The sequence below is a fragment of the Tursiops truncatus genome, chromosome 6 (genome assembly GCF_011762595.2).
Source record: "Tursiops truncatus isolate mTurTru1 chromosome 6, mTurTru1.mat.Y, whole genome shotgun sequence".
NCBI lineage: Eukaryota > Metazoa > Chordata > Mammalia > Artiodactyla > Delphinidae > Tursiops > Tursiops truncatus.
The window spans coordinates 13,380,533-13,398,618 of record NC_047039.1 but is presented as its reverse complement, the minus strand read 5'-3'; the positions used below and the strand labels follow the sequence as shown (position 1 = coordinate 13,398,618).

The following is an 18,086-nucleotide window of genomic DNA, read 5'->3' as shown; positions in this document are numbered from 1 at the left end:
TGGCGGCTTCAGTGTCTGGTGAGGGCCTTCTTCCTGGTTCGTAGGTGATCATCTTCTCACTGTGTCCTCACATGGTGGGAGGGGTGAGGGAGTTCTGTGGGGCCTCTTTTTTAATAAGGGCACTAACCACGTTCATGAGGGCTCCACCATCATGAGCTAATCACCACCCAAAAACCCACCTCCTAACACCATCACATTGGGCATTAGGAATTCAGTATAGGCATTTGGGGGACAAATATTCAGACCATAACAACTGTCCCTTCCATTTCCAGTATAAGATGAGAGCTTGGTAACTCAAGGGATTTGGAGATTTCTTTTTTTTTAAGCAGAGGGAAGGAAATTGAGAATTTTACTCTTAGGTTTCAGATCCCCTAGTTCTTTTTTCCACTCAGAAGGATTCACTGGCCAGTAGCGACTGACCTCACCTGGCCTTCAATCAGTGAGTTCCCCTATGATTGAATTCCTTCTCCTGAGAAGCTAAAATGCTACTAGGATTGATAGAACTGTTAGAAAACTATGCAAATGAGATCACAAACACGGACATAAATCCATATGCCTTTCAAAATTGTGAGCTGTGAGATAGATTCATCAATAATAAAACTAAGATGTGCAATAAAATCAAATTCCGGGGACTTCCCTGCCAGTCCAGTGGATAAGACTTCATGTTCCCACTGCAGGGGGGCACGGGTTCAATCCCTGGTTGGGGAACTAAGATCCTGCATGCCACGTGGCATGGCCAAGAAAGTTTTAAAAAAATCAAATTCTGCATCATCTCCAGCCTTCATCGTGGAGACTATGTCAGTTTTGAGGTAGTTTAGTGGATAAGACTCAGTCCATGTAAGATGTGTCTCAGGTTTTGTTGGAGCAGTGCTTGTTGTAAGAAAGAAATGAAAGCATATGGTTGTGTCTTTCCCAGCTACTACAGAGCCAATGAAGTACAGCAGTTCAGATATTCTCGGCCGTTCCGGAAAGGAGAAAAGGATCCCGACAATGAGTTTGCTGTGAGTCCACCACGTTCATCCTCTAAAACAAGATGAAATGGACATCAAAAATGGAGGCCTTCCATTCAACCAGCATCTACAGCAGAAATGATGGCAGCCCTGGAGATAGTTTCCGTGTGCTTATTACCTAGTCAGCAGACTATTGTCTCAGTGGAAAACTCTAGACTAGTGATCCAGGAACTGGGCTCCACGCCTGGGCCTGCCACCACCATGACCTTGATTTGAGCATGTCACACCTCTCTGGACCTCAAATTTCCCATCAAAAAGGGTGACGGAGCCCCAATAGCTACTTCCTTTCTGCTTTAAACACTTAGAATCCTTAAAGTTTGGGAGAAAGTATGGCCCATTCACTAAGGAGGCATTGAAAATAAAATCTCTAGATAACCAACAAGGACCTACTGTAGAGCACAGGGAACTCTGCTCAATATTCTGTAATAACCTAAATGGGAAAAGAATTTGGAAAAGAATAGATACATGTATAACTGAATCACTTTGCTGTACACCTGAAACTAAATCAAGTATGCTCTGATATGAAATAATTTTAATTTATTTAAAAAATTTAAAAAAGAGAGTATCATAAATCTGGGAGTTTTGCTGTTTTGCCTGGGAACTGACCACCATTTCCTACTTTCCTTCCTTCCACCAGACCATGTGGATTGAAAGGACCACGTATACGACTGCCTATACCTTCCCTGGGATTCTCAAGTGGTTTGAAGTCAAACAGATTTCAACAGTAAGTCATCTGAAAGTGGAACTCAGAAAACTCTTTCTGTCTCCAAACAGAATGAGAGCCTTTGTTAAATTCCCCCTCCAGTTCTCACTAGCTCCTCTGGCCCACTTTATTTTCCAAAAGAGAAATAAGACATGCTTGTAGAATAGAACTCCTTTGTCAAACTGATGTTACGACACCAACCCTAAAGATTACTCCCAGTGAATGGCTCTTTTATGACCCAATGGGTGTTGTCTCCTCAAGGATCCTGCCTGTGCCCAAAAACATTTTTGGAATTCCTCCTTTGAGTTTCCTATCAATCACATTCTTCCCTCCAAGAACACTTCCTCTTATTTTCAGCTAGTCACATCACCATTCATCCTAGACTCTTCCATCTTCATCACTCCCCAAAGCTGTTTGTTTTACCTCTTTAATAGTTATTAAATCTGTTTTAGTTTTCTTCCCCCAGCCCTCCTGCTGAGGTACCCTGTTTCTAATCCCTCATTCATCTCTGGTTGATGCCATTGAAAAAGCCTTCTGATTGGCCTCCCTGCATTGGCTTCTTAGGTCCATTTTCCTCTCTGCCTCAGAGTGTGAATTCCATAGTGAAAACCTGGCTGTATCATTCTCATGCTTAAAACCTTGCTGTGGCTCCCCAGTGCCTAGACTAGAAAGCCCATGCTCCTAGCACATGCGTACAGGGTCTGTGTGACTAAGCCCTTCCACTTCATCTTCTATGGAATCTACTGGAACTAAATTGCTCATTCCATGCTATGTCAACCCTCTCTGACATTTTCTCTGCCCAGCATGCCCTCTGACCACTTCTCAACCTAACTCCCATTGAGATGTAGTTTAGGTACCAGCTTCTCCAGGAAGCCATCTCTGAAACTCTCAAGCTGGGTTAGATGCCCTTTCTCTCTGCGCTGTCACAACCTTGGCTTATTTCTAAAGAGTTACCTACCATGCTTACATATCTTGAAACCTCCCCACCCTGAACCTGTGAAAACCGTATGCTCCTTCCAGCCATGAATTATATCTTAATCGCTTTTGTAACAATGGTGCATAGCAGAGTACTTGCCTAAAATAAGTAATCAAGAAATACGTCTTGAACAAATCTGAAGTTTGATGTGTTCCATACCACTAGTGATAAATTATTCTTCTTCAAGTATGAATATGGTTTTGGACAGAGCTTTTGGAATCCATTCTGGAGTAGGAGATCATGCTGGTTGATCAGGGTAAAATGAAGAAGGACACAATTTTTCTTGAATCTAGTTTGGAAGACATTTCCACAGGAGGAGCTCTCTGAATCTGCATTGCATCTCATTTCATTCGCATCCAAAGTCCAGCTTGAATATTCTAATACATCCTATTATTTCTGACTTCCATAAACCGTAGAACGCATACTAAGCAGACTTAATATATGGTCTGAACGTGTGACTTCCGAGATCACTTACCTTTTCTTACGGAAGGAGCATCAAACCTCTTCCCAGTGAACGTTTTTGGTGTGCAGAGGTGTCTTGGGTCAGATATATTGCTCCTCTGTTGTCATTGATCTTCTCAAAAATCTGTAAGAAAGATTTGCCCAAGAAAAAAACATCATTACAGCTCCAATTTTATCTTCTCAAAATTTCCATAGACACTTTGCTCCAAGAAATAATCATTACCATAGCTCCAGTTTTTAAATCATCCTTGGACTTTCTGAGATTTTAAATTGCTTATTTAGCAGCTTACCAACACCATTTCAAGTAAATGTGCTATCCTTATTAATAAACATGACCCCGGGACTTGCCTGGCGGTCCAGTGGTTAGTACTCTGCGCTTCCACTGCAGGGGGCACAGGTTCTATCCCTGGTCGGGGAACTAAGATCCCGCGTGCCGCTCGGTGCAGCCAAAAAGAAAAAAAAACGTGACTTTGACAAGGAAAACATCGCTCCTCCATAGCTTGGTGGGAATTGTATGCCTTTGGCGGGGAAGACCTAGGCTTTTTCCAGTCTTGGCTGTGGAACTCAGCATCTCTCCTCTGTCACAGGAAGAAATCAGTCCTCTGGAGAATGCCATTGAAACCATGGAGCTCACCAATGAGAAGATCAGCAACTGTGTCCAGCAGCACGCCTGGGACCGGTCCCTCTCCGTGCATCCCCTCTCCATGCTGCTCAGTGGCATCGTGGACCCGGCTGTCATGGGGGGCTACTCCAACTATGAGAAGGTGGGCTGCGTCCCGGGAACCCCACGGGGCCACCAGGTGTGGCGTGTCTCTCCTGCTTCCTCCAGTGGCAGCTGGTGAATTCGTTTCCTACAACTTCTCTGAGAGATTTTCATTCTCCCCACTTTGTGAATGGGCAAATGAAATTAATGACAGGCTTCTCCCTGACCTCGTACCTGCTAGACACCATCAGCCACCCAGCCAGGGTTAGGCCACTGTCTGGTAGAGTCACCGAAAGATCCATCTGATAGACCTCTTGTTGGTTCACCAGCTGTGAATTCCCTTCCCACTCCCTCTCTCCCCTGGAAGGTAGAAGGCACACAAGTGGACCCCAGACCTGAGGATGCCCTGGAAGGGAAGCAGCATCTGTGGGAAACAGAGCCACGCTCTATTGGGAACCCTGACATGGTGTGCCATTGGTTGTATGGACAAACGCTGGCCCTGGCTCTGCAATTAAATTAATTCAGCTAAGTGTCGTATCTGTTACTCTGGAAAAACATGAATGGAATGCTCATCCCATGGGACTCATTGCATAGGGTCTGGAGGTAGCATCACTTAAAGTGGAGGTAATGCATTCAGTAGAATTTGGTTACATATAATCAATAGAAGCAGGATTTTTAATTGCTAGGTATGTTTTCAGTGGCTAAATAATTTGGGGGTCCTCCTCTTGAGTATAAATAAACAGGTTACACCCCTGTTGAGAAACATGGAGAGTGAGTGGGAAGAAAAGGAGATGGATGGGAAAGATGAGAAAGGTTAACTGGGCTGATTCTCTTATTCCCATTTGTACACAATGTCCTGGGAAGAGCAGGGGCTTCAGAATCAGTCACTCTTATGACCCAGTTCTGGCTTCCCATTGGCCACTGTGTGCTCTTGGGGGAGATACTTAATCTCTCTGAGCTCCAGTTTTCATATTTGAAAAAAGTAAGGAAAATACGTAACTGACAGGAGTGACGTGGGGCTTAAGGGAGACCTCCTGTATATGAGGAACATCATATGACCCCTGCCATGTAGTGGTGGCTTGATCAGGGTCGGTTTTCTTCCTGTCTACTTGGAACAGAATGTGTGATTCGAGTGTTCTTTTTTATTTTTTATTTTTTGGCATGAGGGATCTTAGTTCCCCAACCAGGGATCGAACCCGCGCCCCCTGCCTTGGAAGCACGGAGTCTCAACCAGTGCTCAAACCAGGGATGTCCCAGTTTGAGTGTTGTTGATGAGTGGGGCTTACCAGTGCTACAGTGATCTTCTTTCTTCTGTCGTCTCTTCAACCTCTCAAGCTTTTTTTTAGTCTTCTTAGTCTCAGCAGCTGGGAAAGCACCATCAGTAATAATTTCTAGAGTTATAATGGAATTCAATACTAGGGCCAGAATACAATACTTTTTTAATGCTGTAATGATTTCAGTGTGTGTTTTTTCCTATAAGCTATCTGGTACTAATTTTGATGTGTCTTTCCAAGTATTCATTTTTTTTTTCAGAATGCTCCTGAACTCTGATTTATATATGCCAGTATCTGTGACTATTATATATATATATATTTTTTTAATTATTATTATTATTTTTTTTTGCGGTACACGGGCCTCTCACTGCCGTGGTCTCTCCCGTTGCGGAGCACAGGCTCCGGACGCGCAGGCTCAGCGGCCATGGCTCACGGGCCCAACCGCTCCGCGGCATGTGGGATCTTCCCGGACCCGGGCACAAACCCGCGTCCCCTGCATCAGCAGGCGGCCTCTCAACCACTGCGCCACCAGGGAAGCCCCTATTATATAATTTTATATGAAGTTTTTTCCAGTGTGACCATCTTCTAATTAAAATTTTAAAAAGGAAGAAAAGGAAGGATATATAAACAAATTTATTTCAGCAACTTTTAAAGACTGTTAGTTTTTAATTAATATGTATGACTTTGTACATTTCTAAACATAAGAAAAAGGTAAACTCATTGATCACCTTGAACTATTGCAATCGGGTCGGGAATCCATCATTACTTACTTGATACAGGTGACCTATTTTAAGGCAGCTCTTTAATCAGCGCCTGAGTGATCGGAACACAGGAGGTGTGTGCGGTAATTCATCAGCCCTTTCTGTTCTGAGGCAGGACTCTGCTAGAAAAACTAATTTCAGGGGACTCTGCTCTGATGTTCCCTGACTCATCTGATGCTTTGGGAATTTCAGTGCATTTTATCAGAGGTCAAAAAATTTTTTTAACTTTCAAATTTAAACTGCGTGTATTTTGAAAGGTAAAGGTGGCTGAAGATTTAAGCAAATCCTATGTTTTCATTTATATTGACAGTCCCTGTAAATATGAATCTGCCAGCATGAGCTGCTCTGGAAATGTGCTGTCCTGTTTCCTTTGTGTGATGCGTGGATTCCATATATTTATATTCTCTGTTGCACTCGTTTTCTAGGGCTGCCATAACAAAGTACCACAAACAGCGTGACTTAAAACAATGGGAATTGATTGTCTCACAGTTCTGGGGTCCAGTAGTCTGAAATCAAGGTGTCAGCAGCGTTGATTCCCTCTGAGGCCTCTGAGGAAGCGTCTGCTCCCTGCCTCTCTCCTGGCTTCTGTGGGTTGCTGGCAACCTTTGGTATCCCTTGCCTTGTAGATGACTGTCTTCTCCTTGGCTTTTCACATGATGTTCTCTCTGTGTACATGTGTCTGTCTCCTCATATCCCCTTTTTGCAAGGACACCGGTCAGATTGGATTAGGGGTCCATCCTACTCTCATGTGACCTCATCTTAACTAATTACCTCTGCAACAAGTCTGTGTCCATCTAAGGTCACATTCTGAGGTCCCAGGGCTTAGGACTTCAACCTATGAATTTGGGGGTGGGGGGGGACACAGTTTAACCCATAACATCTTCCCACAAAGTTAAGCGTTTGCACATATTCTGTTTTCCACACAAAATGGGCTGATCCCTTTTATAACTGTATCCTGTAGTTTCAGGAACTCTTGGGTTTCATGTGATGGGGTGGTTTTCCTACTAGTGAAGCAAAAGAGTGAAGGGGAGCTTTGAAGGCTAGTCTTCAAAAGCACTCTCAGAAATGATGGTTATGGTACAGGGAGAAAATAGAAAACTCCCGTTTTGAACTCTGTTGGAGCTCAAATGTTCACTACAGACTTTAGTTTTTCTTTCCTAATGAATTCTGTCTTTAAAATGGTCTCCTATGGAACACCTGTATTTATAGTTTGAGCTTTATGTCCCTATTATAGGACCTTTCCACCAATGTTTATTGATGTTATGGGTGACATGGTCTTGACCTAGCATACTAAATGCAACCTGCATTTAATATTTTCAAAAGACTTTCACATCTATAGCATTTCTCATGATGTCCTCAAAATAGCCTTTTGGATAGGTGATTAGTAAGAAACTACCAATATGAATCTTCAGGAATTGTGGTACAGCCTATAAAATGCTGGGCAGGAAAACTGTCAGCCACATCTTCGGCCTATTAATTTTTTGCTCTTTCCTTTATAAGATCTAGGCACTTACTCTAATGAATAACCTTTTGATATTGCCATTTGGCCTTTTCTTAGCTCTTTGGGGAAGTTATTTGATGAATGACATTCTGCTCTGCTGCTGCTGATTTGATTTGATGTGTGTGTGTAGCAGTTGAGAATGTCCTCTTGCTAGGAATTGCATGATTCCAGGAAGACTACAGAATAACTCTTTCCTTTTTGAATTGTCCACTCCGGTGGTTTAAGGGCTTCCCAGGAAAGGAACGAATGTTTACTTAATCATTCCTGGTTCATCAGACAGAACAGAAGACGTGTTTCACCCTTCTAGGCTTCCCTCCCCTTCCTCTTAGGGTCAAATACACAGATAGGAATGTGTTCTAATCGATACTTGCCAATGCTTTGCTTTCAGGCTTTTTTTACAGAAAAGTACTTGCAGGAGCATCCTGAAAACCAGGAGAAGATCGAGCTGCTAAAGCGACTAATAGCGTTGCAGGTATGTCCAGGGCAGGTGTGGCTGGACAGCTCTCCACGCTCTGTGGGCGGCCACCACACACAACACCAAGATAGTCGCTAGGGCATCCATCTCCAAGCACACGTTTAGGGTTACTTTTTTTTTTTTTTAACCCTTGGAATCACAACCTATCTATTTATTTGGCGAAGCAACATAGGAAGAACATTCCATTAGACTGCACAGTGTTGAGAGGGGTCTTCTTAGAGGGGAGATTAAAGTCCCCAAATCGGTTTGCTGGCTTGTGTTTCCAGATGAGAGATGTTGGCCTCAGTTTCTCTCTCTCTCTCACTACTTATGTGAACAGTGGGAGGAAACGCAACCATACAGCTCGGTCCAAGGTGAAACGTATCAGTTACTCCTGCATAGAAAGGCCCCCAGGCTCACGTGGATTTGCCTCGCCTGTCAGCCCTTCCCCTGGTTACTTGTATCCCCAGTGTGCAGATCCCTCTGCATCTTTGACCCAAGAGCATCCAGTTCCCAAGCTTTCCACTGAGAAGCAGTATTGTCGTTCGAAACGTGCTGTGTCTACCGGTTTACCTGTCCATCCCCACCTTCCATCTTTCCCCAGCATCCAAATCTGAACTATCCCTCTTCCTAAACAATATCCTATTCCTTTCATGCCCTCCTTCCCAGATGCCTCTGCTGACAGAGGGGATCCGCATCCATGGGGAGAAACTGACGGAGCAGCTGAAGCCACTGCACGACCGGTTGTCTTCTTGCTTCCGGGAACTCAAGGAGAAAGTGGAAAAGCTCTATGGGGTTATAACACTGGTAGGCTTTGTCTCAACAGCCTATGAGCTTTTTCTAGTCTCTTCTACCGTTTATGATATTGATCCGTTTTTCAGATGCCAAATGAGTCAAAGTAGCCTAGGAATGGCATGCAAACCCTGGGGCAGTTCGGAGAAGGCATGGTCCGCTCTTGATAACCTTCACCTGTTGTGCTGGACAGCGGCTCTTAAACTTGAATGACCGTCAGAACCACCTGGAAGGCTCGTGAAAATAGATTGCTGGGCCACATCAGTAGGGTTTCTGATTCACTTGGTCTGGGATGGGGCCCAAGAATTTGCATTTCTAACATGCCGCCAGGTAGTGCTGCGGGGCTAAGCACCACACTGTGAAAACCATACTACTAGACATTGGGGTTTCCTAATCCCAGACACTGGTCATTCCTGTCCTGTCTAGCCCAACTCCTACAGTTTTTCCTAATCTTTATTTTTTATTTTGGTGACATGTTCCTACTCATCACACCTTCGAAGGGGACAGAGAATTGTGAATTACATTTGACAATGCATGTAGCTGATGTCATGATTTTTTTGGACGGTTGTGACATTTCTCACAGTTTTCTTTTTTTCCTCCCGAGAAGTTGGGTGGAGTGATACATGGGTCAGCCTTTTCTCTCCCACAGTTGATGGTATGCTTGGTTTCAGCTTCATTTAGCCGCTCTTTTTTTTTTTTTTTTTTTTTTTTGAAGTATGCGGGCCTCTCACTGTTGTGGCCTCTCCCGTTGCGGAGCACAGGCTCCGGACGCGCAGGCTCAGCGGCCATGGCTCACGGGCCCAGCCGCTCCGCGGCATGTGGGATCTTCCTGGATCGGGGCACGAACCCGTGTCCCCTGCATCGGCAGGCGGACTGTAAACCACTGCGCCACCAGGGAAGCCCTAGCCGCTCTTTTTAACATGAGTTCATCCTTCTCTCTTCAAATGTTGTATTCTTGAACCCCAGATTTTCAAAAATCCTCTTTCCTCCAAATCAAGGCTCTGCATTTCTTTTCATGTATTCCTGTCCCCTATTCCCGTACCTCCATCTCTGCTACATTGTTCTCCCTAGTATCTTTTTGATCATCTCTCCCAGTCACCCAAGTGTTCAGTCATGCCTTCCCACGAATTTACCTCCTAACCTGTTGCCAGTTAAGAGTTTTCTTTTAGGAACATTTGTCTTTTACACAAGTTCCTAGATGGCAAACACTTGGCTTTCACTCAGTGAGTTTAGTTTTCATTAGACCCAGGCCAATATTAACATTTGAATTTGATATGGTGACCTACTGGAGGCATTTCTTATGAGAGTATATCCGTATTCCTTTATTTCCTAAGATTCACCAGGATAAGCGTCAGGTGTCCAGTTTCAATCTAAAACTTTTCTATTAGGCCAGTATTCCGTTTTCTAAATGGTCGCTAGAAGCTAAGCTGGAGAAGCAGACAGAGGGGTTTGCTATTTTATTGATGAGTAATGAACATCTTGGTTTCCCTCTCTCAAGAGGCTGGCAGAAAGTTAGGGTGAATTTTTCTCTAATTTTAGAAACAAGGTAGGCTTAACCGAAGTTGTGTTTATAACTAAGAATGTAAGAGAGGTGGGGGAGGGATGGACAGGGAGGGTGGAGAAGGGATGGATTGGGGGATACGGATGGATTGGGAGTTTGGGATTAGCAGATGTAAACTAGTATATATAGGATGGATAAACAACAAGGTCCTACTGTAGAGCACAGGGGACTATGTTCAATATCCTGTGATAAACCATTATGGAAAAGAATATGCAAAGGAAAAAATATATATATATTTAACTGAATCACTTTGCTGTACAGCAGAAACTAAAACAGCATTGTAAATTAACTACACTTAAACAAATTTTTAAAAAATGGAGAGTTGCTTAATATACAGAAAATGAACTCACAACCTACACGCTTAAATGTCAGGATGTTGTGATATGCAGTTACAGAATATCTCATATGTCATATTATAATAAACAAAATGATATGTCAATAAAATCTTTCAAACTACAAAGAAAGAATACAAGTATTTGCAATATTTAACAACCGACACAACACAGGCACCAACCCATCAGAATGGGGTGCCAGCCCCCATACAGGTGGGCACTTACCACAACCCACCAGGGGCTGCACCAGTTCCTAAGGGCTGAATTCCAGGCCAGCTAACCATGAGGGGTCATGTCTCCTTTAGCCGCCCAACTTGACGGAGAGGAAGCAAAGCCGCACAGGGTCTATGGTGCTCCCCTACATCATGTCGTCCACACTGCGGAGATTGTCCATCACCTCGGTGACGTCCTCTGTGATCTCCAGCTCTTCTAACTCATCTGATAATGCTCCTTCCAGACCAGGATCTGATGGGTAAGGCTTCCATCTTTAAATGCCAGGAGGGCTGAGGTAACTCCTTCCTAATGTTTGCCTTTGGTCCCCAAAGTGAGACTTGGTCAGTGTGGGTGCATCATCTTCGTAAGGGAAATCATTCACAGTACCTGGGTTATTAGTTTTGGGGTCTTTCTCATCATCTTCATTATGAAGAATATCATTATTTATGTGATAGTAGCAACAGTTATGAAAAATGGAAAAAATAAATCACGCATAATGCTATCACACCCTATGACCCAGCCAATCGTATCCTATTTTGTTTGTTTCAGAATAATTTGTAGTTATTGCTTGACTTTTTTGTTTCAATTTTTAAAAATAATTTTTAAGTTTATTTTATGAGTAGGCAATGTAATCACATATGAAATTTCAAAGGTACAAAAGGACATATCATGAGAGGCCTCCTGTCAGTCCCCGACTCCCAGCTCATCAGTACCACTCTCCAGAGGCCAGCGATGTTAGCGTTCAGGTTCATGTCCGTGGTGCCTCTCCAGCAGCTCTTTATCTGTACAGAAGCAGTTCCTAAATATATATCCTTCGTCACACGTTTTTTTATTTATAAACGGCAGCATATAATACTCTTTGGCTTGCTTTTTAAAAAATTAGTTTATTTATTTATTTTTGGCTGCGTTGGTGAGCGGGAGCTACTCTTCATTGCAGCGCACGGGCTTCTCGTTGCAGTGGCTTCTCTTGTTGCAGAGCACGGGCTCTGGGCGTGTGGGCTTCAATAGTTGTGGCACGTGGGCTCAGTAGTTGTGGCTCGCGTGTTCTAGAGCGCAGGCTCAGTAGTTGTGGTGCACAGGCTTAGTTGCTCCACGGCATGTGGGATCTTTCCTGACCAGGGCTCGAACCCGTGTCCCCTGCATTGGCAGGCGGATTTTTAACCACTGTGCCACCAGGGAAGTCCTGCCTTGCTTTTTTCACTGACTACATCTTGCAAATCATTCCATTTCAAAACTGCGAGAGCCTCGTCTTTCTTTTGAGTTGCAGACATCTCATGATTTCCCTACCCGTGATACACTCCATCACTGTCTATTGATGGACATTTGTTGATTTCAGCCTTTTACTATCACAGTAGTGATAGCAATGAGTAACCTTAAAAATATATTATTTCGTTAATATTCAAGTATATCAATATGAGAAAAAGTCCAAAAGTGAAATTGCTCTGTCAAACATATATAGCTGCAGTTTTCAAAATTATTCCTAAACTGACTTTCATAGAGATTATACCCATTTACAGTCCCATCAGCAACACACAAGGGTGCCTGTTCACCCACATCTTGCCACCAAATTGTGTATTATCAGGCCTTTTAATTTTTACCAATCTGATAGGTGGAAAATATTTTCTTGGCCTAGGGCTTTTGTTTGGTTGCATATTGGTTTTCTTTCATCCCTCTTGTTTGAGGTTGAGCATCTTTTCATTTGTTTAGTAGCGTGTATGTATTTTATTTTCTGTGAACTGTGGTCAGATTTTTTTTTTTTTCTTTTGCGGTACGCGGGCCTCTCGCTGTTGTGGCCTCTCCCGTTGCGGAGCAACAGGCTCCGGACGCGCAGGCTCAGCGGCCACGGCTCACGGGCGCGGGCGCAGGCGCTCCGCGGCATGTGGGATCTTCCCGGACCAGGGTACGAACCCGTGTCCCCTGCATCGGCAGGCGGACTCTCAACCACTGCGCCACCAGGGAAGCCCTGGTCAGATATTTTGTGTACATTTTTCTGTTGGGTATTGACCCTTTGTGATATGAGTTGAAATAGTTCCAATTTTTCCTTTGTTTTCTGACTTTGCTTCTAATTTTTTATCTAGTTATGCTGATTTTTTTATGCAGTCAAATAAGTTAATATTTGATTTTATGGCTTCTGGATTTTATATCATAAAGGCCTTCCTCACTTTAAGACTACAAAAAGCCTAATTTTAGGTTTTCACTATATAATAAAATCTGTGATTCTTTGCAATTTATTTTAGTATAAAGTGTAAGGTATAGAGCCAATTTTTTTTCCCTACTTGGCTACCCAGTTCTCCCTATAACGTTTAGTGAGCAAACCATCTTTTCTCTACTGATTTGAAATGTCAGCCTTATAAAAAAATCAAATTCCAATGTTCTTTAGTCTGTAGACTTTTCCCCCATTTCTTAGATCTACCTGTGTGGTTCATGGCACTTGTTCTAATGCAGTTTTAATTACTATAGATTTTAAAGGTTTTAAAATTTCTAGTAATTTTTTTTCAGAATTTGTCTGGCTAGTTTTACATAGCTCATTTTCATATTAACTTGTCTGGAATCCTGTTGTTTTTATTGGGATATGTTAAATTTATGGATTGAATTTAGAGCTTTTTGATGTTGAGCCTTCTTGCCAGAAACATGGAGTGCCTTTCCATATGTTCAAATTTAAAATATTTTAAAGGAGTGAATTCATAATTGTGTTCAAGTGGAAAAGCATGACATGTACCATTTTGTGACCTATTGCTTAATTTTATATACATGATGAGTATTTAGCATCACTGTGTGTTTTAATGTTGAATATAAGTTAAGTCCGTTGACTTAACACTTATTTATAATTTTGTAATTCCATATTATAATAAACATATCACAAAAGTAACCTGTCCAAATGGCCTTCTACCTGGAAATCAAATACTTTATTTATTTATGTATTTATGTATTTATTTATTGGCTGCATTGGGTCTTCACTGCTGCATGCAGGCTTTCTGTAGTTGCAGCGAGCGGGGGCTACTCTTTGTTGAGGTGTGAGGGCTTCTCATTGCAGTGGCTTCTCTTGTTACGGAGCATGGGCTCTAGGCACGCGAGCTTCAGTAGTTGTGGCTCATGGGCTCTAGAGCACAGGCTCAGCAGTTGTGGTGCATGGGCTTAGCTGCTCTGTGGCATGTGGGATCTTCCCAGACCAGAGCTTGAACCCATGTCCCGTGCATTGGCAGGCAGATTCTTAACCACTGTGCCACCACGGAAGCCCTCAAATATTTATTATTTTCTAAATGATTTATCTATCCTTTACCATTGACATAGATATCTTTACACAGCTGCAATTATAGCACAGATGTAGTTTGGTAATTTGCTTTTCCTCTTTGTCTTTTTGTTATAAGCATTTTCCATATTGCTGTCTAATTTTATTATTAGTTTTTAATTATCACTTCTGATGGCTCTCTACCGTTACATCATATGAATGTGCCATAATTAATTCTTCTCCCTACTACAGGATGTTTAAGCTTTGTCACTGTTTCTAAACAGATAATCATAGAAGTTCATTATAAATTTAATATAAAGACATTTAGGGAGTTCCCTGGTGGCCTAGTGGTTAGGATTCGGCGCTTTCGCTGCTGTGGCCCAGGTTCAATCCCTGGTCGAGGAACTGAGATCCTGCAAGCCCCTCAGTACGGCCAAAATTAAAAAGAAAGAAAGAAAATTAGGTTGTATCAATATAAAATGCATTTATACTATTAAGAATTGTAACAAACGTGTGTCCATATAGCTTTACGATTATTTAGGATATGGTCTCAGATCACTTCTCAGCCTTTAGGTTAAGATGGTGTGTAGGCTTTACTTTCCCAAAGCATATATTACTTATTCAGGGAGTAATATTTTTTACAATTCTTGATATCACAAATGCCAGTGTGCAATGCCATATACAATGTATGACTGTATAATTTTTCATAATATAGTCACCCGTATTAGGTATTTGGACTATTTTTAATCTTTTGAATTTGAAAATATTAAATAATACCTGATTCATTTGTTTATTTTTTTCCCATCTATGTTTTTTTTCATGCCGTAAAGAGATACTACCAACTTTGTGGCAAGCATAGAAGTTCTGTTCTGTTCTCTTTTCTTAAACTCTGTCTCATTCAAAAAAAAAAGTTTTCAGGCAGCTGTTGAAAATCAGAGACACTGTAATTGCTGATCCATTAGGGCAGTAAATAGAGAGCAGGTGACTGGGGTTCTGTTTATATCATGACCTGGGGCAAAGTGGGTTATTGCTCTTGCCCACATTTGCCCAGTAAGGTGACAACATTGATACCATTTTCTAACATTTATTCAGGATGTTTCTTTAAAGCATCTCAAACTGATTCACACCCAGTGACTTCAATTCTCCTGTTAGCTGTGTTATGTCACAGTATTCATTAGAACTTTCATGGTGATTATTGGGTGTGCAGTCCGCAAACGCTCACTTCTTTCTTGGTTGGGTGTATCCATCCTGTTTGGCACATGGGAGGCTGTGGGCCAGAAAGAGAATAACTTTATGAAACACAGCGCATCGTGTTAAGGGAAGCTGGAAGGGCTTGCATAGCAGGTCAACTCAGTACATGCTCAGAGCTCCAGCAAAGTAGGGGCCTCAAACCAAAATCTTTTTTTTTTAAAAAAAATTACTCTTCGGTATTTCAGGAAAATCATTGAAATAGTCAGTGTAAGAAAAAAATAACACAGGCACTGTGGGACTACACTATCATTATTTTACTGTTGAGTTTGGTTCATAATTAGGCCCTACTGAAACTCACATTAGGGCCTAGATCTTTGCCTGTAGATCTAATGACCCACAGACGCTTCCCTTCATTCTCAATCTCACAGGCAAAGTACTAGTAGACCCAGTAGAATACTGGATTGTTGTTTGGGTTTTTTTCCCTCCCTGACCAACGACTGTTTGAAGAGATTCTTTTTGTTTGATTTGGCTTGGTTGGTTTTAAGAATAAAAGCGTCTGTTTTGGAATTTCGTTCTATGATTTTTTTTAATTAGTACAGATTTAAGACAAATAATAGTGAGTGGCTTCTCCTTAAATATACTAATAATTGGAAAATACCAAAAAATTGCAAATTCAGGAATGTAATCTTTAAAAAATAATAATAATAACAGAATATTCAGAAAAGGAGAGAATAATTTGAAATAAGAAAGAAGAAGAATTGTAGTCTAGAAGCATCTTCCATTGTGACTCCAGTGGTTCTTTAACCAGACTTTCCTGCTACTTTCTCATCCTGTATCTTCACGGAAGAGGGCAAAATATTTTGTAGAAAGTGAGACCTAAAGTATTAAAAAGCTTAAAATGACTTAAGAAGTATATCAGCCAAATACAATGAGTGAATCTTGTTTAGATCCCGATTCAAACAAATCACTTGCCAAAAAAATTATGAGACGGGAAATTTGAACACTGATTGGATGTTTGATGAAATTAGAGAATTATGTACTTCCTTAGGAAGATGATGGGAGTGTAGTTTTGTTATGAAGATGAATCCTTGCCTTGTAGAGATATGCACCGAAATATTTATAGACGAGATGTGATACCTAGGAATCACTTCCAAATAACCCAGTGCGGGGTGAGGATTATGACGGGGTGTATATGAGAAATAAGATTGGCCATGAGTTGATCACTGTTGATGCTGAGTAATGTACACATAAGATTTATTATATTCTCTCGGGGACTTCCCTGGCAGTCCAGTGGTTAGGACTCTGTGCTTCCACTGCAAGGGGCACAGGTTCGATCCCTGGTCGGGGAACTAAAATCCCGCATGGCACACAGCGCGGCCAAAAAAAAAAAAAAGTTTATTATATTCTCTCCACTTTTTAATGTTCGAAATTTTCCATAATAAAATGTAAAAAGAGTCTGCCCTCTCCAGTGATCTCATTTTAATATTTACATATTTAATAATTAGTGATACTAAGTTTTTTAAAAATTATTTGGATTTCTTTCTTCGTGAAATACGTGTTTATCTCCTTCGACAGTTTGTAAAAATTGAGCTACTCATATTTTTTTCTTTTTGATTTGTAAAAGTTTCTTATACATTAATGATATTTGCCATCTAAAATATGTACAGCAAATAGTTTTAGTTTACGAATGATGCTTTCTGCTGAACAGAAGCTTTTAATTTTTAAATACTAAAAGCTGATAGCGGGCTTCCCTGGTGGCGCAGTGGTTGAGAGTCCGCCTGCCGATGCAGAGGATACGGGTTCGTGCCCCGGTCCGGGAAGATCCCACATGCCACGGAGCAGCTGGGCCCGTGAGCCATGGCCGCTGAGCCTGCGCGTCCGGAGCCTGTGGTCCACAACGGGAGAGGCCGCAACAGTGAGAGGCCCGCGTAACGCAAAAAAAAAAAAAAAAAAAGCTGATAGCTGTTTTTCTGTTGTCTTATTTCATATCAAAGCTTTTTCTTAAAAAAAAAAAAAAAAAAAAAAAGTAGACTTTATTTTTTAGAGCAGTTTTAGGTTCACAGCAAGAATGACCAGAAAGTACAGAGAGTTCCCATGTACCTCTGCTCTGGACACGCCCAGCCTCCCCTACCATAAGCATCCAGCACCAAAGTGATACATTTGTTACACTTGATGAACCTACATTGACACATCACAATCACCCAAAGTCCATAGTTCACTTAGGGTTCACTCATGGTGTTGTACATTGTGAGTTTTGATAAATATATTCACCATTGTAGTAGCATATAGAATTATTCCACTGCCCTAAAAATCCTCTGTGCTCTGCCGACCTATCCCTCCAAACTTTTCATTTTTATGGAGTAAAATCTTCCAATTTTTAATTAAACCAGAACTTATTAAATACCCATTTAGAAGCTATAAGCAATCTCTACATCACAAAGGTAGGTTTTTAACCCCTCCCCCCTTGTTTTTACATTTTGCCACGTCATTCCTCTCTGTCTCTCCCCCCAACCCCCAGTCTACCATCTGAGAGTGGGCTGCATACACCATGGCTATGGAGCAAGCAGATTGTCTTACTGTAACCACATACTACATTCAGTACAGCCTGTACATTCAGGAAATGTGACATTGACCCAATACTTAAAGCTACAACCCATATTCCAGTTTTGTCAGTTGTCCCAGTAATGTCTTATAGCAGTTTGTGGTACAGGATCCAATCAGGATCACATATTGTATTTAGCCATGTCTCTCTATTCTTTAATTTGAAATCATTTCCTTAGCCTTTCCTTGTCTTTCATAATGACATTTTTGAAGATTATGGGCCAGTTATAGAATTCTTTTTCGTTTGGGTTTGTCTGATGTTTCCTCGTGCTTAAGATTCAGGTGATACATTTCTGTGTGATATGTCCTTTTCAGGTATCATA

General features: G+C 41.7%; 1 protein-coding gene across 13 annotated transcripts in view; it reads left to right on the top strand.

Annotated features, from left to right (window-relative positions):
* Window positions 1–18,086, top strand: part of DOCK5 (dedicator of cytokinesis 5) — a 240,180-nt gene that overhangs the window by 188,853 nt on the left and 33,241 nt on the right. For 12 of the 13 annotated variants that reach the window (XR_012332393.1, XR_012332391.1, XR_012332389.1 and 9 more), the window contains 6 exons: window positions 917–1,001; window positions 1,648–1,734; window positions 3,739–3,915; window positions 7,779–7,862; window positions 8,514–8,651; window positions 10,835–11,001. Coding sequence is in view for 6 of the 13 variants with exons in the window: in XM_033857644.2 (XP_033713535.1) it covers window positions 917–1,001; window positions 1,648–1,734; window positions 3,739–3,915; window positions 7,779–7,862; window positions 8,514–8,651; window positions 10,835–11,001 (738 nt within the window). In the remaining 7 variants the exon portion in view is untranslated. The other variant, XM_073805832.1, reaches the window with a different exon arrangement.